The sequence below is a fragment of the Amblyomma maculatum genome, chromosome 10 (assembly GCF_055883805.1).
Source record: "Amblyomma maculatum isolate TAMU_Amacu chromosome 10, ASM5588380v1, whole genome shotgun sequence".
Lineage (NCBI taxonomy): Eukaryota > Metazoa > Arthropoda > Arachnida > Ixodida > Ixodidae > Amblyomma > Amblyomma maculatum.
The window spans coordinates 34,380,964-34,403,000 of NC_139353.1; the positions used below are offsets into that span (position 1 = coordinate 34,380,964).

General features: G+C 47.2%; 1 protein-coding gene across 1 annotated transcript in view; it reads right to left on the reverse strand.

The window, feature by feature from the left end:
• Positions 1 to 359: 359 nt before the first annotated feature.
• The window catches only part of LOC146176132 (uncharacterized), an 85,639-nt gene continuing 63,961 nt past the window's right edge, over positions 360 to 22,037 (reverse strand). The window contains exons 3-5 of the mRNA XM_084580920.1: positions 9,885 to 10,100; positions 2,484 to 2,733; positions 360 to 1,260 (exon numbers count right to left, since the gene is read on the reverse strand). Coding sequence (XP_084437046.1) covers positions 867 to 1,260; positions 2,484 to 2,733; positions 9,885 to 10,100 — 860 coding nt within the window. The 3' untranslated portion in view covers positions 360 to 866. The remainder of the gene's footprint in view (positions 1,261 to 2,483; positions 2,734 to 9,884; positions 10,101 to 22,037) is intronic.

The window sequence follows — 22,037 nt, forward strand, 5'->3', positions numbered from 1 at the left end:
ACGCAGAAGTGACAGTCATTTCTAAACAGAAGCTGCAGCAAGATGTCGCACCACGACGACGTGGCAACCCAAATTGCATGTTCACATATGGGAGGCCGCAATCGACGTCAAGTACTAGAAACGAAAATGCATTTTGCAGTTCTGGGACCATTAGGACAACGCGCGTTTTGAATGTCGTTTCCGTAAAGTGGAATATGACGCTTTTCACGCGCGGATCTTCGATGCTTGCAGCATATATAATTTCATGAGGACTTGTAGAGGTTCGAAACGCCACCTCAATCTGACAGAAAGCGTTGAAGAGAAGGCCAAATTCATAGCCCATGCGCTGCTGAGCCAGCACCATGGTGGCGTTTCCCACAGGTTCCAATGCACTTTCTTTTGCTGCCATATCATCGTTGATCGTGAATATGATTTCACGTCACTGGGCTGCTCTGGTCGTTGGTAACCACACTGTCACGTCACGGAGTCAGGAAGTGCGCCAGATGTGGGGAGGCGTAATCAAGGAGGCAATATAAAAGTCGCCTCTAGAGGAGGAGCACGCGGGTCAGTCATGGCACGACGGCCTCCGTGCACACAACATGCCGCATCGTCTCTGGGTCGTCGTCAGGACTTGATCTGGACGACAGCGTGGTCAGCAGTCGAGGGCTTTGGGTACGATTTTACTCACGCGGCGACCCAGTTGCACTCAGAGCGAGTCCCACTTGCTTTGAAGCAATAAGAAGATGCCACGCCGTCGATACACACTCCAGAAGTGAGGCGGTCTCATAGACACATCGCGACGTATAGCTGTTTCTGCATTGGCCAGAGGTGTATTCCATCGAAAGAGCTTCGCGTAGCACCGGGGCTTGAAGTTAGATGGGATTGCCTCACCACCATCTGGGCTGAGGCGGAATCATGGGATGTGAATATGTGGGCATGACGTTTCCCACGAACGAGCCCATACACGTGGCTACGGCCGTGCTCAGGTCTCCTGGAAAGGGCACGCCAGCTCCAGGCGGCGCCTGCGGTGGCTGCAGCACGGCACCGTCGGAGCCCTTCAGCGAGCCGGGCTGGCAGGGCTTGCCGTCCCGCACCAGGACGGGCACCGCGACCCGACGAGGCGACGGCAGCGGGTTGCCGGCGCCGGCCGACCCGTCCAGGCCCTTCTCCTGCCGGGCGCGCTTCGTCTTGTAGCGGTGGTTCTGGAACCAAATCTTCACCTGCGTCGGCGTCAGCCGGATGATGGAGGCCAGGTGCTCGCGCTCAGGCGCGGACAAGTATCTGCGAGAAGCACAGTGCAAGGTTGAAGTTGAAGCTTTATGAGAGACTTCGTAACAAGTTACAAGAATATACAGTGAGAGAAGTACGACTGCAGGAAGGAAATCCCATAAGCATACATTTCAATAGGCAACCGAAAAATAATATCAGTGAACACAACTTTTATGTCGAATCAAAACAAGTTGTTGACGTGCAGCGAAGAAATATTTGGTTGATTGATTGAATGGCTGATTAAGGTAACAATATTTCGGGTAAGTACGGAATAAAGTCAGTGCGGTACGGTAAGAAATCACAGCTGTAATTTCTATGCCCTGACACCGTTCTTTGAAAATCACTATATTTTTTTAAGACGTAAAAGATAAGGCATGTTAAAGAACGACGGGGCGTTATTTGATAGTTGTTACCAGTGTGTGTCACTTTCAGTATATATACCGGACGTTTCGCGGTTTCGTATACATTAAGCACCTATGATGAAGCCTGGCTTTTGTGTACCTAAAGTTGCCTGCATGTAGAACTTCATTCAAGGCAACCATAGAGGCCATGGCTTCCCCACCTTTCAGTTTTCGCACCAAATAAGTAAATTTATCTATAATGACATAAAGGACCGCTATTATAAATATCTTTCGAAATTAGCCACTTATTTTCGATAAGAGAGAGATCTCACGGGGACAGTGAAGTAATTGTAGAAAACTTTCAATGCAAAGCTTCTGCAGCCCGCAAGAGCCCTTTTGTCATAACAGGAGCCAGGAGGACGGTAGTCTCACCACGGAAAAGGTATGTGACAGTCACCTGGAGTCTATTCTAACAACCAGACAAGTTGCTGGTGAGGAAATAACAGCCAGTTTTAATTCATCAGTGCTGCAATCGTGTGCACTAGATTCCAGCTTGTCTTGGCCGTCATCATTAACATCAGCCCCACCTCAGGTAAAGACCTCTCCTTAAGGTGTCCACCGCAGCATTATTCCAGCAAATGTGCCAACTTGTCACTTCGCTTTTAATTTTCCTACCCTTAGTATCCACTCATCATCATCATCATCAGCCTGACTATACCCACTGCAGGGCAAAGGCCTCTCCCATATTTCTCCACTTAACCCGGTTAGTATCCACTGAGGCGCATTAAAAGAACACCACTTATAAGCTGGGTTTCGCAATGACACAGCACGTATCCTTCACTTGCCATAACGAAGTGAATGTAAACGCGAATACAAAGGCAGGTATACACGAACCTTTGCTGCCTGAAGCGCCTCTCCAGCTCGTATGTCTGCGCTTTGGAGAATAGAACGCGGCGTTTGCGCTTCTTCTGAGGCTGCTGCTGAGAGCCGGGACCTGAGACCCCGGAGCCGTCTCGGGACTGGGCGCTGGGTCCGAGGTCGTCGCCCTTCAAGTCCGAGCCGTCCTCGTCCTCACTGTTTGAGTCGTCCACCGCCAGGTCTACCGACGGCTTGGATGACTCCGAGTCGTTAGGGCTGGCGGGGCCTGCGTTTCGACATAATTCGATGCAGTATTCGATGTAGTATGATATTTGGTAAAAAACTATGAAACAGACACAAGGAAACAATCAATCAGAACGGATTGTTCAGCCAGTATGTTGTTCTTTCATTCGTTAATAATTGGCATTTTACTGACGCAGACTAGTTGTTACGACCAAGCATCCGCATTTGCGCGCTCTATTGTTCGCCTGTGGGCATGGAAAAGTTTTGTGAATATGTGGTGATGGTCCATTGGCTCTAAGTGAGCCTGTTTCCAGGAATCCTGTTTTGTAAGCATGTTTTGCTTTGTGGACAACCTGCAAATGCCAAATTGGCCCTGTCAAGAGAACGTCTGGAAAAACACAAAGAAACGTCCCCCTGCGGGAAATAGCAGGAAGTGCTTTCTTTTGTTCACCCTTCCAGTCGAGAAGTGCTATCCTCCAGTGATGAATGCCTCCTATCCAAAGGAGACGACAGAGTGACATGTCCGCTGACGTGCAGGACAAGAGAAGAGCATGACTCATACGGCCATTAAGTGATTTCCCGGGAATGCAGGAAAGATTTGCAATTGTCGAAAAGGGACCATGTTGGGAGCCCTATGCGGCGCCACGTGCACTCGGGTTTCTGAGAAGTAAAACCCCCAGAACCAGCCTGTGGTTTCTTTGCTGAAGAATAGAAATGTACCTCCTCTCCTCGCCGTTCCCAAGCTTTTCCCGCCAACAAGTGATCACGCCCAACGAATGAATGCCGGACCAGTCAGTGCTTCAGACCATCAGTGCAGTGATGTGTTCGATTGGATGCCGATACCTGAGGGGCGTGCCCTGGATTTGGTTGGTCAGCATCTTCAGAGAGGGGCTGGACATAGGGGGTTTTTAAGGACGCTGCAGAGCACGAAATGTCGCTCTGGGCCCTGGGTAAACGGCTCATCCAGTCGCTTCTCGCTATGAACTCTTAACGCTTGCCATTTTGCTGATGTACCCTTCTTTTTCGTGTAAATAATCTTGTAAATAAGTTTCTCAAAGTGCCATTAAACCTGCTTGTACATATTTCACCAACTTCGAAGATTCAATCCTACTTCAACCCCGAGTCTCTGCACGCTACCAAGTGAAGGCCGGGTCGACGTAGCCCCAGCGTCACGACAACTGGTGGCAGCGGTGGGATAAAGCCCCAACACTGGTGACCAGCGGTGGGATCTGAATCTACAAGCCCCAACACTGGTGCCCAGCGTTGGGATCTGAATCTACAAGCCACAACATCTGGTGATTGGAGGTGGATCTGAAGCTACAAGCCACAACACCTTGTGATCGGAGGTGGCATCTCAAGCAACAAGTAGGAGCAACAATCGGCCAAGAGGGCAGCTCGGAACATCGATCGCATGTGTGGGTGAGTGCTTGGCTTTTCTTCTGATGTGGACCAGGTTCTAGAACAGGGTTAGATTTTAGAACTGGTAAAAAGTGTGGAAACGCCTTTAGGTTTGGTAGTTTGCACTGTTGTTTTGGAAGTAGCCGACACTCGGAGCGATCATGGACCTACAAAAGCTGCAGAAACCGGACCTGTTGCTATTGTGTGAGGAATTGGGAATTGATACAAGTGGTTTGGCACGAAAACCCTTGATTATAAAGGCAATCACTGATCTGGGAACCGATGATGAGGAGCTCAGTGAAGCATGGAACCTCATCGGTCAAAAAAAGGAACAGCTCAGACAGCAGAAAGAGCGTGAAATTGAAAGAGAAGCAAAAAAGCTGGAGCTAGAAATTGAGCTCCGGAAATTAGAACTAGAGTTGAGCAAGAGGTCGGGCGATTGTCCCCAGCTAGCGGTACCTCGTCTCAACAAGGAGGCAGATTTCAAGATGTCAAAGTACATGCAGCCATATGTGATATCAGGGGATATCGGTCTGTATCTGGCTAACTTTGAGCGAACTTGCGAAAAACTGTCCTTCCAGCGAGACACGTGGTCTCAGAGATTATTGACGGTTCTGCCCTGCGAGGCAGCGGAGGTTGTCGCGCGGCTAAGCAAGGAGGACGCGGACAACTACGAGAAGGTCAAAGCTTGCCTTCTGAGAAAGTATAGGCTTAGCGCCGAGGCGTTCAGACAACGTTTTCGGAACGCTACTAAGTCCAGGGACGAGAGTTACCCTGAATTCCTGTACAATTTAAGAGTTAATTTGGGCGAGTGGCTAAAGAGCACTGATTCCTACAGTGATAGGGACGCTGTAGTCGAGCGAATTCTTTTGGAGCAGTTTTATAACTGCCTCCCAGAAAAAGAAAGAAATTGGTTACAGGACCGAGGCGAAATTAAGTCGGCAACTGAAGCTGCCGAACTTATTGAGGACTATGCTTCGCGCCGACAATTCAGCAACCCAGTAGTGGTTAGGCCCCGCAATTCCAAGTCGAGTGTGAATAACCGTCAGAAAAGGCACTTTGCTAGATTTGCAAACGAAGAAAGGAAGGCTTCTTCAGGCAAACGCCCTAGAAAGGACGGCAGTGAGAAAAGTGGGGAAGTGACCAACGCGCAGAACACAAAGAACAAGCTTGGGGCTAGGAAGCCGCTCACATGCTTTAGGTGTAATGAGCAGGGTCACATTGCCGTCAACTGCCGGAAAGAAAAGTTTGCTTTCTCGTATGTCAGTGACTGCGATGAAAATATGCAGCTTTTAGAACCCTACCTGCATGACCTAGTAGTCAACGGGAAGCCTTGCAAGGTACTGCGCGATTCGGCCGCAACGATGGATGTTGTCCATCCGGCGTATGTGTCGCCTTCCGACTATACAGGACAGTGTGCATGGATCCGACAGGTAGTTGAGGAACAGAGTGTGTGCTTGCCGATCGCGAACGTGGTCATCGAGGGCCCTTTCGGCGAATTAACAACCGAGGCTGCCGTTTCAGGAAAACTTCCTAAGTGCTATCCGTATTTGTTCTCCAACAAATCGGACATGCTGCTGCGAAAGAGGGGCATCCTTTTCGGAGACAGAGTTGTGCAAGCCTTAACACGTTCAAAGGCGCGAGAACTAGCTACACTGCTCATTCCAGAAAAATCCACAGCGGAGGAAACGGCAGTTAAAACAGTGGTCGATGTGGAAGATAGCAGGTCAGAAAACTTTGAGAGCGAGGCATCTCAGATATGTCAACTTGAAAGTGAGCTTGATAAGACACGGAATGAGGACGTTCTAGAGAGTAACCTCTTGCCGCCGGTGTCTAGTAATCTCACGAGCCTTCTAAGTGGAACCCGAGAGGACTTAGCTATGGAGCAAGCCAATGATCCCAAGAATAAGCTCGAAGTACAGTGGGAAGGACCTGCTAAAGTCGTTGCAGAGCTTTCTGACACTAACTACGCAGTGAAAATCCCCGATAGGCGTAAAGCAGTGCGCATTTATCATTGCAATCTTATGAAGCCTTATGAGCAGAGGGAAGCCGTGGTAAATCTAACGTTAAACCTTCCCGAGGAGATGGGGGACAACTTGATTTGCCTCAGCGGAAAAGGAAGCAACGCTCAGGAGCTTCTCAAAAAGACGGAGCAGAGAGGAGAACTAAAGAAATCCCAGCTGTCCGATCTGGGCGAGATAATAACAGAGTTTGAGGCCTGCTTCGTGGACAGGCCAGGCAGGACTGATTTGACTGAGCACGATATTGAGCTGACTTCAGACGTGCCAGTGCGATCAAGGTGCTACCGATTTTCTCCAAGGCAAAGAGAAATTCTGGATAGGGAAATAACTCGCATGCTGGAATTAGGAGTAATAAAACCTTCGGAAAGCGATTATGCTTCGCCTATGATCTTAGTAGAAGCTCCAGGTAAAGACCCTAGGCCTGTGGTAGACTACCGAAAGCTAAATTCTCTCACCAGGGATCAAGTGTATCCTATTCCGAATATTGAGGAGAGAGTAGAACAGGTCAGTAGAGCGGCATATGTGACTACGCTGGACCTTACTCGAGGATACTGGCAAGTACCGCTCACTGAACGCGCCAGCAGATACGCGGCTTTCGTCACTCCGACGGGCAGCTACCAGCCAACAATGATGAGTTTCGGGCTCAAAAATGCTCCATTTTGTTTTTCCCGACTCATGGATAGGGTTTTAAAGGGGTGTGAAACATTCGCGGTGCCTTATTTAGACGACATTGCGGTTTTTTCCGACTCATGGGCGGACCATATGGTACATCTAAGAGCTGTACTGAGCCTTTTGCGTCAAGCTGGACTAACCGTAAAGGCCGAGAAATGTTGCCTGGCAAGGGCGACCGTGGACTACTTGGGTCACAATGTAGGTCAAGGTTTCAGGAAACCCAGCGAGATTAAGATTTCTGCGGTAGCAGACTACCCGCGGCCGAGCACGAAGACGGAAATTCGAGCATTCCTGGGTCTGACTGGGTACTACAATCACTACATCCCTAACTATTCAGCTTTGGCTAGCCCTCTGACCGACGCTCTCCGCAAGACAGAACCGACAAATGTAGTCTGGGACGAACAAAAGGAAGCCTCCTTCGTAAACCTGAAGGCTGTGCTGATTAGCCGTCCGGTATTGCGAGCTCCAGACTATGGCCGAGAATTCACGGTCCAGTGTGATGCCAGTGATCGAGGGCTAGGTGCTGTTCTCTGCCAGAGAGATGACGACGGTAATGAGCACCCCGTGCTCTACTTGAGCAGAAAACTGAGTACTAGAGAGAGGGCTTATTGCGCGTCAGAGAAAGAATGCGCTTGCATTGTATGGGCCATTCAAAAATTGCAGTGCTATCTTGGAGGGGCCAAATTCACCGTAGAGACGGACCATTGTCCCCTGGCTTGGCTGCAAACTGCGACATCGAAGAACAGTCGCCTTCTTAGGTGGAGCTTGATTTTACAGCAGTACAATTTTGAAATAAGATACAAAAAGGGGAAGTTAAATGGGAATGCGGACGCGCTTAGCCGCTCTTTCTAAGCGGTCCGAGATGTTCCTCACCATGTATCCAAATTGATAATCAGGTTTTTTTTTTTCGTGCGCTTGTATATGTGTGACTATGTAAAGCAGCACGTTTGGTTTTCTAGGAATACGTGGGTCCTGAACGTCTTGAGAGTGGGCTTTTCTCGAACAACAATGGCAGTTTTCTTTTAACCTGGTCTCTTCAGACGGGAGCCGAGTGCTTGCTTCGACATGTGGTTGAGTTTCAGACAGCTCGAGCAATTTGGCCTACAACAATCAAGACAACGCGACAAGCAACAGCGAGCTTCAAGCGTTCACGTGCAGGCCATTAAGTCGTCTCTTCATGCAGCAGCTGGGACTGCTGCCCTCCGAGACTCTTCTGGCGGGGGAGGAGGCTGTTACGACCAAGCATCCGCATTTGCGCGCTCTATTGTTCGCCTGTGGGCATGGAAAAGTTTTGTGAATATGTGGTGATGGTCCATTGGCTCTAAGTGAGCCTGTTTCCAGGAATCCTGTTTTGTAAGCATGTTTTGCTTTGTGGACAACCTGCAAATGCCAAATTGGCCCTGTCAAGAGAACGTCTGGAAAAACACAAAGAAACGTCCCCCTGCGGGAAATAGCAGGAAGTGCTTTCTTTTGTTCACCCTTCCAGTCGAGAAGTGCTATCCTCCAGTGATGAATGCCTCCTATCCAAAGGAGACGACAGAGTGACATGTCCGCTGACGTGCAGGACAAGAGAAGAGCATGACTCATACGGCCATTAAGTGATTTCCCGGGAATGCAGGAAAGATTTGCAATTGTCGAAAAGGGACCATGTTGGGAGCCCTATGCGGCGCCACGTGCACTCGGGTTTCTGAGAAGTAAAACCCCCAGAACCAGCCTGTGGTTTCTTTGCTGAAGAATAGAAATGTACCTCCTCTCCTCGCCGTTCCCAAGCTTTTCCCGCCAACAAGTGATCACGCCCAACGAATGAATGCCGGACCAGTCAGTGCTTCAGACCATCAGTGCAGTGATGTGTTCGATTGGATGCCGATACCTGAGGGGCGTGCCCTGGATTTGGTTGGTCAGCATCTTCAGAGAGGGGCTGGACATAGGGGGTTTTTAAGGACGCTGCAGAGCACGAAATGTCGCTCTGGGCCCTGGGTAAACGGCTCATCCAGTCGCTTCTCGCTATGAACTCTTAACGCTTGCCATTTTGCTGATGTACCCTTCTTTTTCGTGTAAATAATCTTGTAAATAAGTTTCTCAAAGTGCCATTAAACCTGCTTGTACATATTTCACCAACTTCGAAGATTCAATCCTACTTCAACCCCGAGTCTCTGCACGCTACCAAGTGAAGGCCGGGTCGACGTAGCCCCAGCGTCACGACACTAGTCCACATAAGATACAATCATCAACTAACTATCATCGATGGTGTAACGTGAAAGCATTGGGTAGTTAGTTCAATGCAATCGAAGGTTCATGAGGCTCAAAACAATGCCGTGGTTTTGCATGCTGTTATACGGGTACTCATTTACTTCATTTTTCTCGGAAAGCTCTCTCGACTTGGGGAGCTAGTAAAGAAATTAATAATTGTACATCGAGGCTTGTTGCTCCATTGCTCTATTTATAAGTGTGTGTGTAGGGTACTATACTGCCCATGTAGAGTGCAGCAGTGCACTGAGGGACATACGAAGGGATGTATTACCCCAATGGGTTCGTTGCGGAAACTGTTCCTGTGCATTCATCGCTCCCGCAGTACGCTTCAATCTTTGGGCACGAATAGTATACACGTGGAAACGAATACCTGCTTAAAACTTTCGTTTCATTTGCCCCATCACAATTATATTTCAAGTGCTGTATACGATGTTTATAGGTTCCTCACATCTGTACGAACCTAGAGCAAACTTTTGTCGAAGCAAGGCAGCGAACGAAGCCCTGTTAAAGAGGACTACCAGTGGTCGCGATAAAGATGACAAAAACGTCTTGATTTAGTTTTTAACTTTAAGAATAAATGCCGAACGTGCTGACTAAATATTTCCGAAATGAAAAAGACCCCCTCAAAGAAGCTATATAGAATTTTCAAAATTCGGGTGTTACAATGTTCCTTACCAAGATGCTGTGTGCATATGGGCTATATAAGTAAAGCTGAAGTGAAGCAATTAAAGTACAGGTGTGCGCGCACCTGATGGAAGGGTTTATACAGAGTATGCCAGCCTGCCTCAGATTAAGGTAGGAAAGGTTTCCCCGCACCAAGCCCCGACAGTTTCTCCGCATCACCGCCCCTCACCTAGCAGTGGCCTCATGGATCCCGGAGACACGGAGGAGGGAGCCACCAGCGGCGTGCTTCCGGTGGGCAGCGCAGGAGACTCCTGGTGCGGGGACGCCGCAAGCGCGGGCGGCTCGGCCAGCTCGCCGGCTTCCGAGAGCAACGGCGAAGGATCCGAGCCCACGGGCAGCTGTCCCTGCAGGGGGTCCATGCCTCCCCCGCCCATCGTGCCAAGCGCTGCACGCGGAAAGAGGAAGCGACGACAGGATGAGCTGGAGCTCACTTGCATTTCCTATACATATCCAGTCAGTTATCGACAGCTGCATTTGTTCACAAAAGCAGAATTAATTTGAGTGACGTCCCGTTATTATATGCATGGGTAGAAATTCCGTACATAAGGTCGAATTAAACGCAGTGGCGCAAGAAACAATGAGGCCTTCATGAAACTACGTGACAAGGCGTCCGGTAGTACAGACGCTCATTCGAACTTCATTTGCAGTGATGATACTAGAAGAACAAAAAGTGAGATGGACGGATAAGATAAGGAAATTGGCGGATTCAAATAGATGCTGCTCGCACAGGAGTCAGACCATAGGTTGACAACCTCATGAGGTTAGGTTGAAACCTCATGAGGTTGCCCACTTCTGTTCAGTGCTATATCATGGTTCCCAATGTACTGGTTGGCTATGAATGTAGCCTTAAAAATTATTTCTTTATTTGTAATTGAAAGCTACAGTTGAGCAGGAGATTGAAAAGCGTCCAGTGGCGTTCTATTGCTGCAGGTGACGAAAAGGCTGGTTTGATATGTGGGCAATCTCATGAGTTTAAGCTCACACCTCATGGGGTTGCCCACAAGACCGGGTTAATTGAATTGCTACGATATTGGAGAGGTTTGTTATTATTGCTTGATCACTGTGTGACATGAATAAATTCCAGTTTTTGAAGCTGTTTTTTCTTGCACGCACTATATTTCTACAAGAGAGTGTTCTTTATATGAGTGTCCAAGTTCTCGTCATTGCCTTCTTCTTGCGAGCGTTTGCATTGCTTTTTTTCTTGTTTCACTTTCAAATGCTCCGTGACAGCTATATTGATGAGGGAGTCACATTTTTTGCAGCGCATATGACCGCCTCACTTACAGATTACTTAACAACAAGAGCTTGATTCGCGCCAAGGCTTTAGTAAACGCACTGAATGACGAAAAATCTTTTGGCACTCCCACTAGTTATGTGCAAATGTCGCAAATTGTAATTGTTGGTGGTGCATTTTCATCGACTTCTTGCACGCGTGCAATCAAAAGATTCAATTTTTTTTTCTATTTATAGGAGGAGTTACGCTTGGTTTTCTAAAGGTTTGACAACCGATTTCAGGTTTCGGTTTAGTTTGGTTTGTGGGGTTTAACGCCCCAAAGTGACTCCGATCATGAAAGACGCCGTAGTGGAAGGCTCCGGAAATTTCGGCCCCCAAGAGTTCCTTAACGTGCTCTGACATGCGCGGCTTATGGGCGCCTTTCTTTTCGCCTCCACCGAAAAGCGGCTGCCTCAGTCGGGATTTGATTTCGCGTCCTTGTAACCGCTGCTTTACCATAGCTAGCCGTTTTCTGATTTCAGTAGTACAACTGGCGAAAGTGTGGCTGAATACTGTCTTTTATAACGTGTTAGAAAGCGACGCTGTACAACATAAAAAAGACTCTTGCGGTTAGAAAGTAAGCCATTTAGACATGCGACCTCCTGGTGTTTTCTGTGCCTTCAACAATTGGGTTCTTCCAATATATTAGATTGATACAAGGCTTCTCATCGTAATTCACAGCTGATAAGTAACCAGGATACAGAAAGCCACTGAGGAATAGAAAAACGTTCCAACAACGACCAGGGCACAAAGCATGACGTCACTGACCTGCCCCTTCTATCACGCTGAAAAAGACGAAAAGAGTGTGGATACAATGTAATCTTGAAACAAAGGAGAGATTAAAAGCTAAGTAAGAGAAATGCTCCCAAAGAGGACAGTAAAGTTGCCCGCTACGGAGACGCCAGAACAATAGATTCGGTAGGACTTCAGCAGCTTCATCTCATTGGCGACTAGGGATGCTCTATAACAATAACATAGGAGATTTCTAGTACGCGAGTTTTAATTTTTTATTTTTTATTCTTTGCCATAAGCAAAAAGTGTACGCGATAAGTTTTATGGCGTACTAAATTGTAGACAGGGCACTATGCTTTTACAAAATAAAAGTTAAGAGTGTATTCAAGCGCCTCAAAGCCTTAAGGAGGCGTATTACCAGCTAGCTGTGTAATTCATATTTTTAAGGTGGAAACCTGCTCTACGGCTTGCCCCTAAGATTTTTCACGAACTCAGCTTAGAATTGGTACTTGGTTATGGCGCTCTTTACTTAATGCATATAGGTCACCTCAGTGACAGCATGTCATCCCAGCTTTCAAAAAAAAAGCTTCTATTTGCATTTTTGTATAATACCTACCCCAGTTACATCATTTAAAGCACGTTTTTATTTTATTTTTTTCCAACAGCGTCCCGATCTACAAGCGCATGCAAAGAGTGTTTTACCTGCAGTGAAAAGCCCCTTGTAAATCTCCACCTATATATCCAACTGTCAATGTGACTAAAACATTAACATAATTTCTGACTGATATTTTTTTTTTTTCTCCGCACGCTTCTGAGAGGACAAGAAGGCGAGGCCCGTCACAAAACAAAATAAACTGAACGGGCTTTGATTTAAGGTGTTTAAAGCCCCAAAGAGACTCATGGATACGAGCAACGCCTTAGCGCAGAGTGCTGGGAAGTTGGACCACGTGGTTGTTCTGTAACCTGCGCACACATCGCAACGTACACCGGTGCTTTGCTTTTGTCTTCGTCGAAGGCGGTCAACGCTGCTGGGATTGAGCCATCCTTCTTGTTTTCAGCAGTAGAGCGCCCTAGGTGAGCTACCCCGACGCACCCGCCCAATATCGCCTGTATTTAGACAAGTTTTGCGGTCTAAACATTGTCGATCGAACAGAGGCTCCTCCTATGAACCCTGTCACTTGATTTCGCTTTTTAACTGAGCAAAATATAACTTTGCAAAAATGTTTAAGAAAATATTACTCGACAAAAAACAAGTTCTAACCCCTACACTGAAAGTGACTCGAGTACCGATGACTTATTGCGAATTACACGACAAATGTAGTGCGAAAGCACGCGGCTTTTACAGCGGCAAAGAAGTCACAGGCGCCGCACTACACGACTATCTTGAGCCGTTTACTGGGTGTCAAGAACAGACAGTGCACTGTCTGTTCTTGACACCCAGTAAACGGCCCAAGATAGTCGTGTAGTGCGGCGCCTGTGATCTTGCTCAGCTCTTCTGCGCGCACGAAACAAATTAAAAAAAAAAGAAAGAAAGAAGGCTCCGTGATCGCCGTGATGACAGCCGCGGACGGCGATGCGGAACGTGCAAACAATACGAGCCCGTTGTGATCGGGCACACGAGTTGATTTCCGAGAAAACGGCGATTTCGTTGTATCACATCGAACCATATGCCTGAGGGAAAGGGGACAGAGAGGGGAAAGAGAGCGGAATGGCCTGTCCAGCGCTTATCTCGCCCCAACTCTGCCGCACGTGAAACGGATGGAAGAAACGCGTGGAACGGGTTATGAGCAGACTCCATTGATGTTCGAAGGTGGGCGTCAAGACAAGGTCAAGGGAGTAACCTCCGTCAGTAATCAGTTCCGTCTACTGTGGGACAGAGTTCGTCTTCTAATTACCTTCGTTCGTCCCTGTGCAGGGCCGAGTATCATCTCCGTTATTATCTAAGCTTCACACTTCGCCTAACTCATGGCCTATATGGACTAAGCTTTTCTTATAAATTGGTTGGTTTGTTAACGTCCCAAAGCGACTCAGGCTATGAGAGACGCCGTAGTGGAGTTCTCCGGAAATTTCGACCTCCTGGGGTTCTTCAACGTGCACTGACATCGCACAGCACACGGGCGCCTAGCTTTTCGCCTCCATCGAAAAGCGACCGCCGAGGCCGGGATTCGATCCCGCATCCTTGGGAACAGTAGTCGAGCGCCGTAACCACTGCGCCATCCCGGCGGGGCATTCTTCTAAATTATCCTCCCCGACGTTTTTATGGCAACCTTCTGTTAAAACCCAACCAACGTTCCGCCATACTCCAGGGTGGAGCTTACGTGTCTGCAGAGCTACTGCACCTCAAAAGTAAATTGTCTTGTGGAAGAATGCAAGCTCACGATAGTCCTGTTGAAGAGTACTGATGTTGATCCACGAGAAGTACAACATACATGGTTGCAAAAAAGAAAAAAAGAAAGAAATCGGGAGAAGGCGGAAAGCGAAAGTACCGAAGCACAATGGATAAAAACATTTCCATATAGGGTGCATAAATATGTATACTAGACTGACTAAGAATTATAACGCCCTTCATGACTTGCAATTTTTATAGCTGCTGCTACTAAAAGTCTAAAAATATATTCAAATAATTACCGAGTCATAATGACCGCAATCATTGCACGCTGCTAAATGGGAGGGGAAAGTTCGGCACGCAGGAATGAGGCGCAGTTCTACTAACCAGCTAAACTTTCACTCCCACCTTCCTTCCTTCCCTTACGGCGCGATTCAGGTGTCCACAGAAACAAGTGTGGCAGATACTGCGCCTTTCCATTCCTGTGAACCAATTATGAAACGCACGTACGCTTCAGAGCTCCCACCTTCCTTTCTGCCTTTACGGCGCGATTCAGGTGTTGTTGTTGTTGTTGTGGCTGTAGGAAGAAGGAAAAGAAAATGCACGGGCCTGCTACTGGCTCTGTAACTGAGCCACCTCCGCTGCCTCGTGCAGACAGAAGAGAGAAAGTAGAGAAGAAAGAAAAGGAAGAGGAAGAGAAATATTGGTTTGGTTTGGTTTGGTAGCGGGGTTTAACGTCCCAAAGCAACTCAGGCCAAAATTTCCGGAGTCCTCCACTACGGCGTCTCTCATAGCCTGAGTTGCTTTGGGATGTTAAACCCCAAAAACAAACCAAACCATACCACCATTTTGTTTCACTCATTGCTACAGCAAGAGGCATTGTGCAGAAAGATGATTAATACAGAGCACGCGGCAAAGAAGGAAAATTTCAGTATGTAGCATGAAATTGGTTTTGGTAACTTTTTGTGCAAGCAAATCAATATATAACCTTTCAATGCGACAAAGTACGCGTAATAAGGCGGAGTGCAACATCTTATTAAAGACTGCAGTATAATAAAAGATGTGCTCTACTGAATGTGCAACGGATAATGCCTAACCATTGAAAGATAAGCAGCTGCATACATCAGTTTTCACAAATAGTCGTCACGAAATTCCCTAACACCCATCGCCCGAGACGCAGGACGTTCAAGCGTGCGTTCTATTGGTAGCTAAAACAAGGAAGCGAATTTCTGTTAATTGATATCAATGCACATAACAATATAGTTCAAAGCTCGCGACGGGGGAAAGGATACAGTTACGCGCTGACAAAGGCGCAGAACCCGCGCATATTTTAACTGTATAATATTTCGAGATTACAGCTACCGGCTGCGCTTAAGTACCTGCATAGTGCGTGCCGGTTCAAGATATATATTCACCCCGCCGGGGTGGCGCAGTGGTTACGGCGCTCGACTACTGTTCCCAAGGACGCGGGATCGAATACCGGCCTCGGCGGCCGCTTTCCGATGGGAGGCGAAAAGCAAGGCGCCCGTGTGCTGTGCGATGTCAGTGCACGTTAAAGAACCCCAGGTGGTTGAAATTTCCGGAGTCCTCCACTACGGCGTCTCTCATAGCCTGAGTCGCCTTGGGGCGTTAAACCCCACAAACCAAACCAAACCAAACCAAGCTGTATTCAACAACTTCAACCAATCGATAACGCCGAGGTGTACGAATGTATAGACGCTAAAATGCAGACATCAAGTGCAATCCTCTGTGACTGCAGGAATTAATCGGTGACTTAACGCAAGTGACGCAACAGTGCAAGTGAATACAAATCATAAAAACAGCATAAATTAATTAACGTAATGAAAACAATCCAATTTACGGTTGAAATACAACCATGAATGAATCACGTATTCAGGCTCTTAAGACGGCGTGCAAATATGGCGGCCCGCTTATGCTGCAATCTCGCTGCTCAGTCTCTCCATATACGATCCCCGCCAAGATTTATCTTATCACCGGCACAGGGGTGACCGAGATTGCTCGAGATAGCGCCGTGGGGGAAGAGAAGAGTATGCTCGCGTATACCAACGACGGAGATATCCGCTATCATTTCGGTGCCCGGGAAAAGACAGCCGGCCAATGAAGAAGCGCCAGCTCCACTGGCGAATCCGCGACGCATGCCCAGGAGGAACACGCAAAAAGGTGAGCCAATCCAAGAACCCAAGTGAAATAAATAAAATAAAAAGGAAAGCAGTGAGATAATGCGGCAGCGCTTGAGCTGCGCACGGACTCTATAGAGGGCTTCAATAAAGCAGGGACGTTGTAGCATTCCTTCCTTCGTTGACAAGCATTACAACGTTCTGTTAGGCGTGCGTATGTTTGGTTTGGTTTATGGGGCTTAACGCCCTAAAGCGACTCAGACTATGAGGGAAGGACTCCGGAAATTTCGACCACCTGGGGTTTTTTAACGTGCTCTGACATTGCACGTTAAAGAACCCCAGGTGGTCGAAATTTCCACAGCCCTACATGTACACATGTAATACCTCGCTTGGATCTTCATATGCCCCGTATTATGATGTAAATGAATTTAGGATTAGTATAATAAACTTCCGAAGTGCACTCAATGCTTGGCAATGACCAAGTTCTTAAGGCTCTAACAATATGGAAGATTGTCGGTACTGTGCCAGGCAGGTGTTGATAGACAAGAAAACTAGAGCCAAGCACATATGACTCGATAGTAACTTGTGGTCCCCTTTAATTGCCCATATACTGGTCAGTATACTGTTTTAAGATGCCCCTCCAAGTGACAGGCCACACGGCACACATATCAACTTCGGGCGTGCCAAGCCGTACATGCGTATGTCTTGTGCACCCTACGCTGACGCACTTCCTGTTAAGGCCTAGTTAAATAATAAAAAAACATGACGTGCTGTTACTTAAGTAAACAAAAACGGAAATAATTAAATATACATTCTTAGACTGTTGGGATCAGATATTCTGCTGGGATGTGCTACGACGAGCAATAAACAGCTGGCAATGGATCATTGTGGAATGCGTTTCCTACCTGTATAGACACCACGGAAGACATGGATGATCATGTGAGGCCCGACGCTGAGGAAAACAAGAATGGAATTTAAGAATGCTGATATCGGTTTTCGTCATATGCGGGACCATTTCATTGAGAGTGTTGGGAGTGTAAGAAACGCGTACCGAGAACTGCCTCAACCACCATAGTGGGTCTTTGTGTTAAATGAGTTAGGGATGTTCAAAAACATTTATTATCGCGTTAGGCAAAGTATGGCTCACGTGCATTATCAATTGTATTGCTTCACCCTGCCGGGGTGGCGCAGTGCTTACGGCGCTCGACTACTGTTCCCAAGGATGCGTGGGATTGAATCCCGCGGCCTCGGCGGCCGCTTTTCGATGCAGGCGAAAGCAAGGCGCCCGTGTGCTGTGCGATGTCAGTGCACGTCAAAGAACCCCAGGTGGTCGAAATTTCCGGAGTCCTCCACTACGGCGTCTCTCATAGCCTGAGTCATTTTGGGACGTTAAATCCCACAAACCAAATTTGATTTGTGGGATGGAAATTTAGTTTGTGGGGTGGAAACCAAGCAATGCAATTGCTTGGTTTCGTTAACGAAACCAAGCAATTGCATTGTTTCAATTGTTAGGTGTCGAAGTAGGCAATAAAGAAAAAAAAAGTCTTATGCATCCTAGTCTGTAGCGCAGCTGGCTCACAACCTAAGGTTCCCAAGTTCGAATCCCATGCGCTTAAAATTATCGAAGTTCTTCTTTCGGCAAAGTCAATTTCTTTGTAATGCTACATCGGTTTGGTTTGGTGGTTTAACGTCCGAAAACAACTCAGGCTATGAAAGGCGCCGTAGTAGAGGGCTCCGGAAAGTTCGACCACCTGCGAGTTCTTTGGCATGCACTGAGATCGCGCAGCACACGAGGGCCTTAATTGCTTTTGGCCTCCATCGAAAAGCGACCACCGCGGCCGCGATTCCGTCCCGCAAATCCTTGTGCATAGCAGTTCAACTACTCTAACCACTGCACCACCATGACGGGGCTATAATGCTATATCATTAGAGGCGTGCCAGGAACATTATTTCTCATTATATGCCATATATTAATCAAGTTAATTCCACCCGTTACTCCTTCGCTGGACCCCGTTGACGAAGACATCCCGTGCGTGGCTCCCGAAGCTCCACGCGATCAGATAAACATTACCACCAACCATTTTCGATGAACTACCTCAAGAGCGCTAGTTGCCGCCGGCCTAATGTAGCCACCCCTCAGGGTTTTCTCACGGACATTTCCAAGCTCTCTCCGAGGGTGAAGAAGTTTTCATTAATAAGCCTAATTTGCGCTAATACTGCCTGCACTCCTCACATTCTCTACAAATGGATAGCACAGCATCGCCCGCCATCACTACTGCCGATTTCTCAAGAACGCAGCTCAATGAAATGCCCGTATCTGCCACCTTAACGGCAAGCCAGACCTATTTCGTCTAATATGGCACTGCTCCTTATTTCATAGAGGAAGGGAATTCCTTGGTTACCAAACATGGCACACTCGCAGATGCTATCGCCTTCACTTCTTTTTCTCGGCCTCCACAGCATTAAGGAGGGCTTCGTTGCCTATGGCAGACGGAGTAGCCTTATACAAGCAGTGTGAGGCGGTACTTCTCACCCTGTTTAGTGCATTTCTCTAAACTTGGCTACGACTTGTACCCGCATGCCTTGGAGTTTAGCTATTACCTCGCGGACGTTTTCTTCTTATTCCTCAGCCCCTAACTGTGGCCTCCGGCCTTTCTCTAGTAATAAAAGTTCATTCATTAATTCATTCATTCATTCATTCATTCATTTCATCCGTAACGTCACGTGAGTGTGCAGTATTTGAAATGTTGGCGCGAGGTCATGCGACCGAGACGCCATGACCCTGTCGACCAATCAGAATTTTTATTTCCCTTCTCTAACCGACGAAGCCAATACTTTTGCGTGGTTGCTGGGTGATGATGTTTAGGGACTCGGGCTATCAAGAATTCTGTAGCAGAATGCTTCAGAAAATTTCGGCCACCTTGGATCCTTTAACGTGCGCTATATATATATATATATATATATATATATATATATATATATATATATATATATATATATATATATATATATATATATATAAACATTCAGGCAATTGAAACGGAAATGAGGGGCTCGTTATTATAGAGTTTAAAGGAGTTGACAAACTACGAGTCCAAGGCAAACGTTGAGGATGTTCTTTTTTTTATGTTTTGATGTTGGTATTTGAAAAGAATTAGTCTTATGTTTATTATCGGGAAGAACGCGTTGTTTTTCCTTCCGCTTTGCATTTAATATTCTTTATCCCGATAATCAACATGACTAATTCTTGTCAAATACTAAAATCAAAACGTAAAAAAAAAATCCAATGTTTGCGTTAAACACTACAAACCAAACAAGCAACAACTATGCACAACGCCGATGACGTGCGACCCAGAAAAGAGTATGCTGTAAAACTATTCTTTAATGGTATTGTAATCCAGAGTGTTAGGCTTCTGCTTTTGCTGACATGCGCTGGAAAAGTCCAAAAAAAAAAATGCCACTATAGATTAACTATAAAGTACAACACCAAGTCTTATACTATGAAACGAACGTCTGATTAAACGTGTTACCTTCGCTTCCCTCCTGCCCCTCACAAACACATAAAAAAAAAAAAAAGATCAACTGGGTCAAAGCTATTCCAGAGGAACGGCACAAGATTTCGCGCATTATCTGCTGAGAACAGCTCGAAGTGTGCACACAATGAAGGAATCCGCTGCTTTCATAGGATGGCTCCTTGCCAAACCGTGCTGTGGGAGAAGATACACGCTCCCGATTAGTTTGTTTGCACTCATGACGGTGATAAGGGGCGCAGATAAGAACCAGCCGCAGTCGTCCCCGTATCTTCTGAGGACATTGTGTTTGAAGATTGGAGTCGTCACGCAGTTAATGCGTCAAGAGTGATGAAATCAATGAAGCAGTTGACAAAAAAAAAATCTTATTTCCAAGAATATGTCGCCGATCGCAGCTGCTCATGGCGATATATTTCCCTCAGCAGCGGGGTAATTGCGTAACTTGCATTTATTCGACGTCATTGCATTTTTTTTTTTTTTTTGTAAGAAATGCGGATCGCTTTAATCGCTCCGTTGTTTGTATAGATTCAGCACTATAGAGGATGTCGAACGACGCTGGAAGCAGCGCATTGTTTCAGATACTAAATGGCCAGAGTTTATGCATTACTACACTATGTATAGTTTAACAGCATTGAATGTATAAAAAGCGTCACCCCACGCCTCCACCAAATGTAGAAAAGGTTTATTGACGGCGTCGAGGTGGGCGAGAGTAGCGGGGCGATCCATGCTAGACTAGAGAGGCTCTCGCCCTGCGCGATAGCAATGTGACAGAGTGCGTCTTCTTCGTCAGCTTCTTGCAAGGGGTCAGCCCATAACCTGCAGAACTCGACTAGTAGATACCTCCAGGACTACATGAAAAATGAAGATTACAAAATGAAACCGTAATTTAATCAAAACTTGTCACATAAATCTGCAGCAAATAGAGCTGAAAAAAAAATAATATCAGGGTTCCAGATGTGGCGCTATACTCAAAAATTTTGAGCTAAGTTTGTAAACGTGCACGCGTCTTTGGTTTTTATTTGCGATATAGTTACGTTTTGGACACGGCTCAAGATCGGGCGGACGGGAAAGTATACGGCTGACGTACAGGTGCCACAAAGCCAGATGTGACGACAATATATGATGGAATACACTGTCAATATGATGGAACCTGCTGTCAGTTGTAGACGTCAACAGGAGAACCCTTTCTCCTGCACTGAATTTAACGTTAGTTAATCCAGTGCAGGAGAAACCTGAACCGTCTCTGTCCACACTTGCTATAAATTTACGACTGGATTCACAGGCCTAAGTTACGTACTGTGCGAGACATGCAGTTCGTACATTCGTTCGTCGATTTTCTAGTGCCCCGGGACTAAAGTTTGCGACAATCTCCGTTTGTGGAGCTTCGGCGCTCAAAGTATGCGATGTGCGAGTTCAAAGCACCGCGCTTTGTAAAAGCTATGATTTTATAGATAATGACGTAAGGTGATGTAGTTGTAGCCCTCTTCTACACCCACCTCATGATAATGCACGCATCTTAAAGAATCACTAGAAGCACTCCACCGCTTCCAAAGCCTGCCTATTTGTCATGAATGATCCTACTCCATTAATCATACCCAACTGCGCCCAGAAGACTTACAGATCAGCTTGGCGAAAGTCTAACATCGAGACATCAGCTCATATCGAAAGGCGAACGTTTTCAAGCGAACCTGTCATACAGCGGAAAGGAGCTCGCATGTTGGCAGTTACAAAACTTTGTCGATGCCGAACCCGCTCCGCGCCGTTAAGTCTCGCAATCTCGGAGGCGACGAGCCCGCAGCGACGGCGGAATAGCCCCGAGCACCTCTGTCCGGACTCGCGTTCGGCCGCAAATATCTCCGCCCCAAATGTTCGCTTCCCCTGCCTAAAGCGCAGGGGTGGAGCCATCGGATCGAAGGGCTCCGCCTACCTTTATTCCTTTTCCCCTCCCAGATTTCGGGACGGAGGGGAGAGGGCGATAAAGAGAGGCTGCTCTTCATTTCTTTCCCAGGATCGCTCTCCCCTTACCCCCTTCCTAACTCACCCTCTTTCTGCCCCTCCATTTTTTATAGCCCTCGTTTTGCGCAGATGGGGGAAAGAAACATCGTGCTTTTCCCCGAAAATCTTACCGCCGTTCCTCTGTAGTGCACGCAGCGTTTCGTGAACCCTTTCCCCAATATTCTCTCGCCGTGGGAACACAACCGAAACCATGCGCCCTAGGTAGCAGTGCGGACGCAGTGGTGTCGACTTCGTCGCCACGAGGCTTTTATTTGTGTACACACGCACGTCTTTCGGAAGGTGGCCCAGAATCGACGCATTCTGTGCA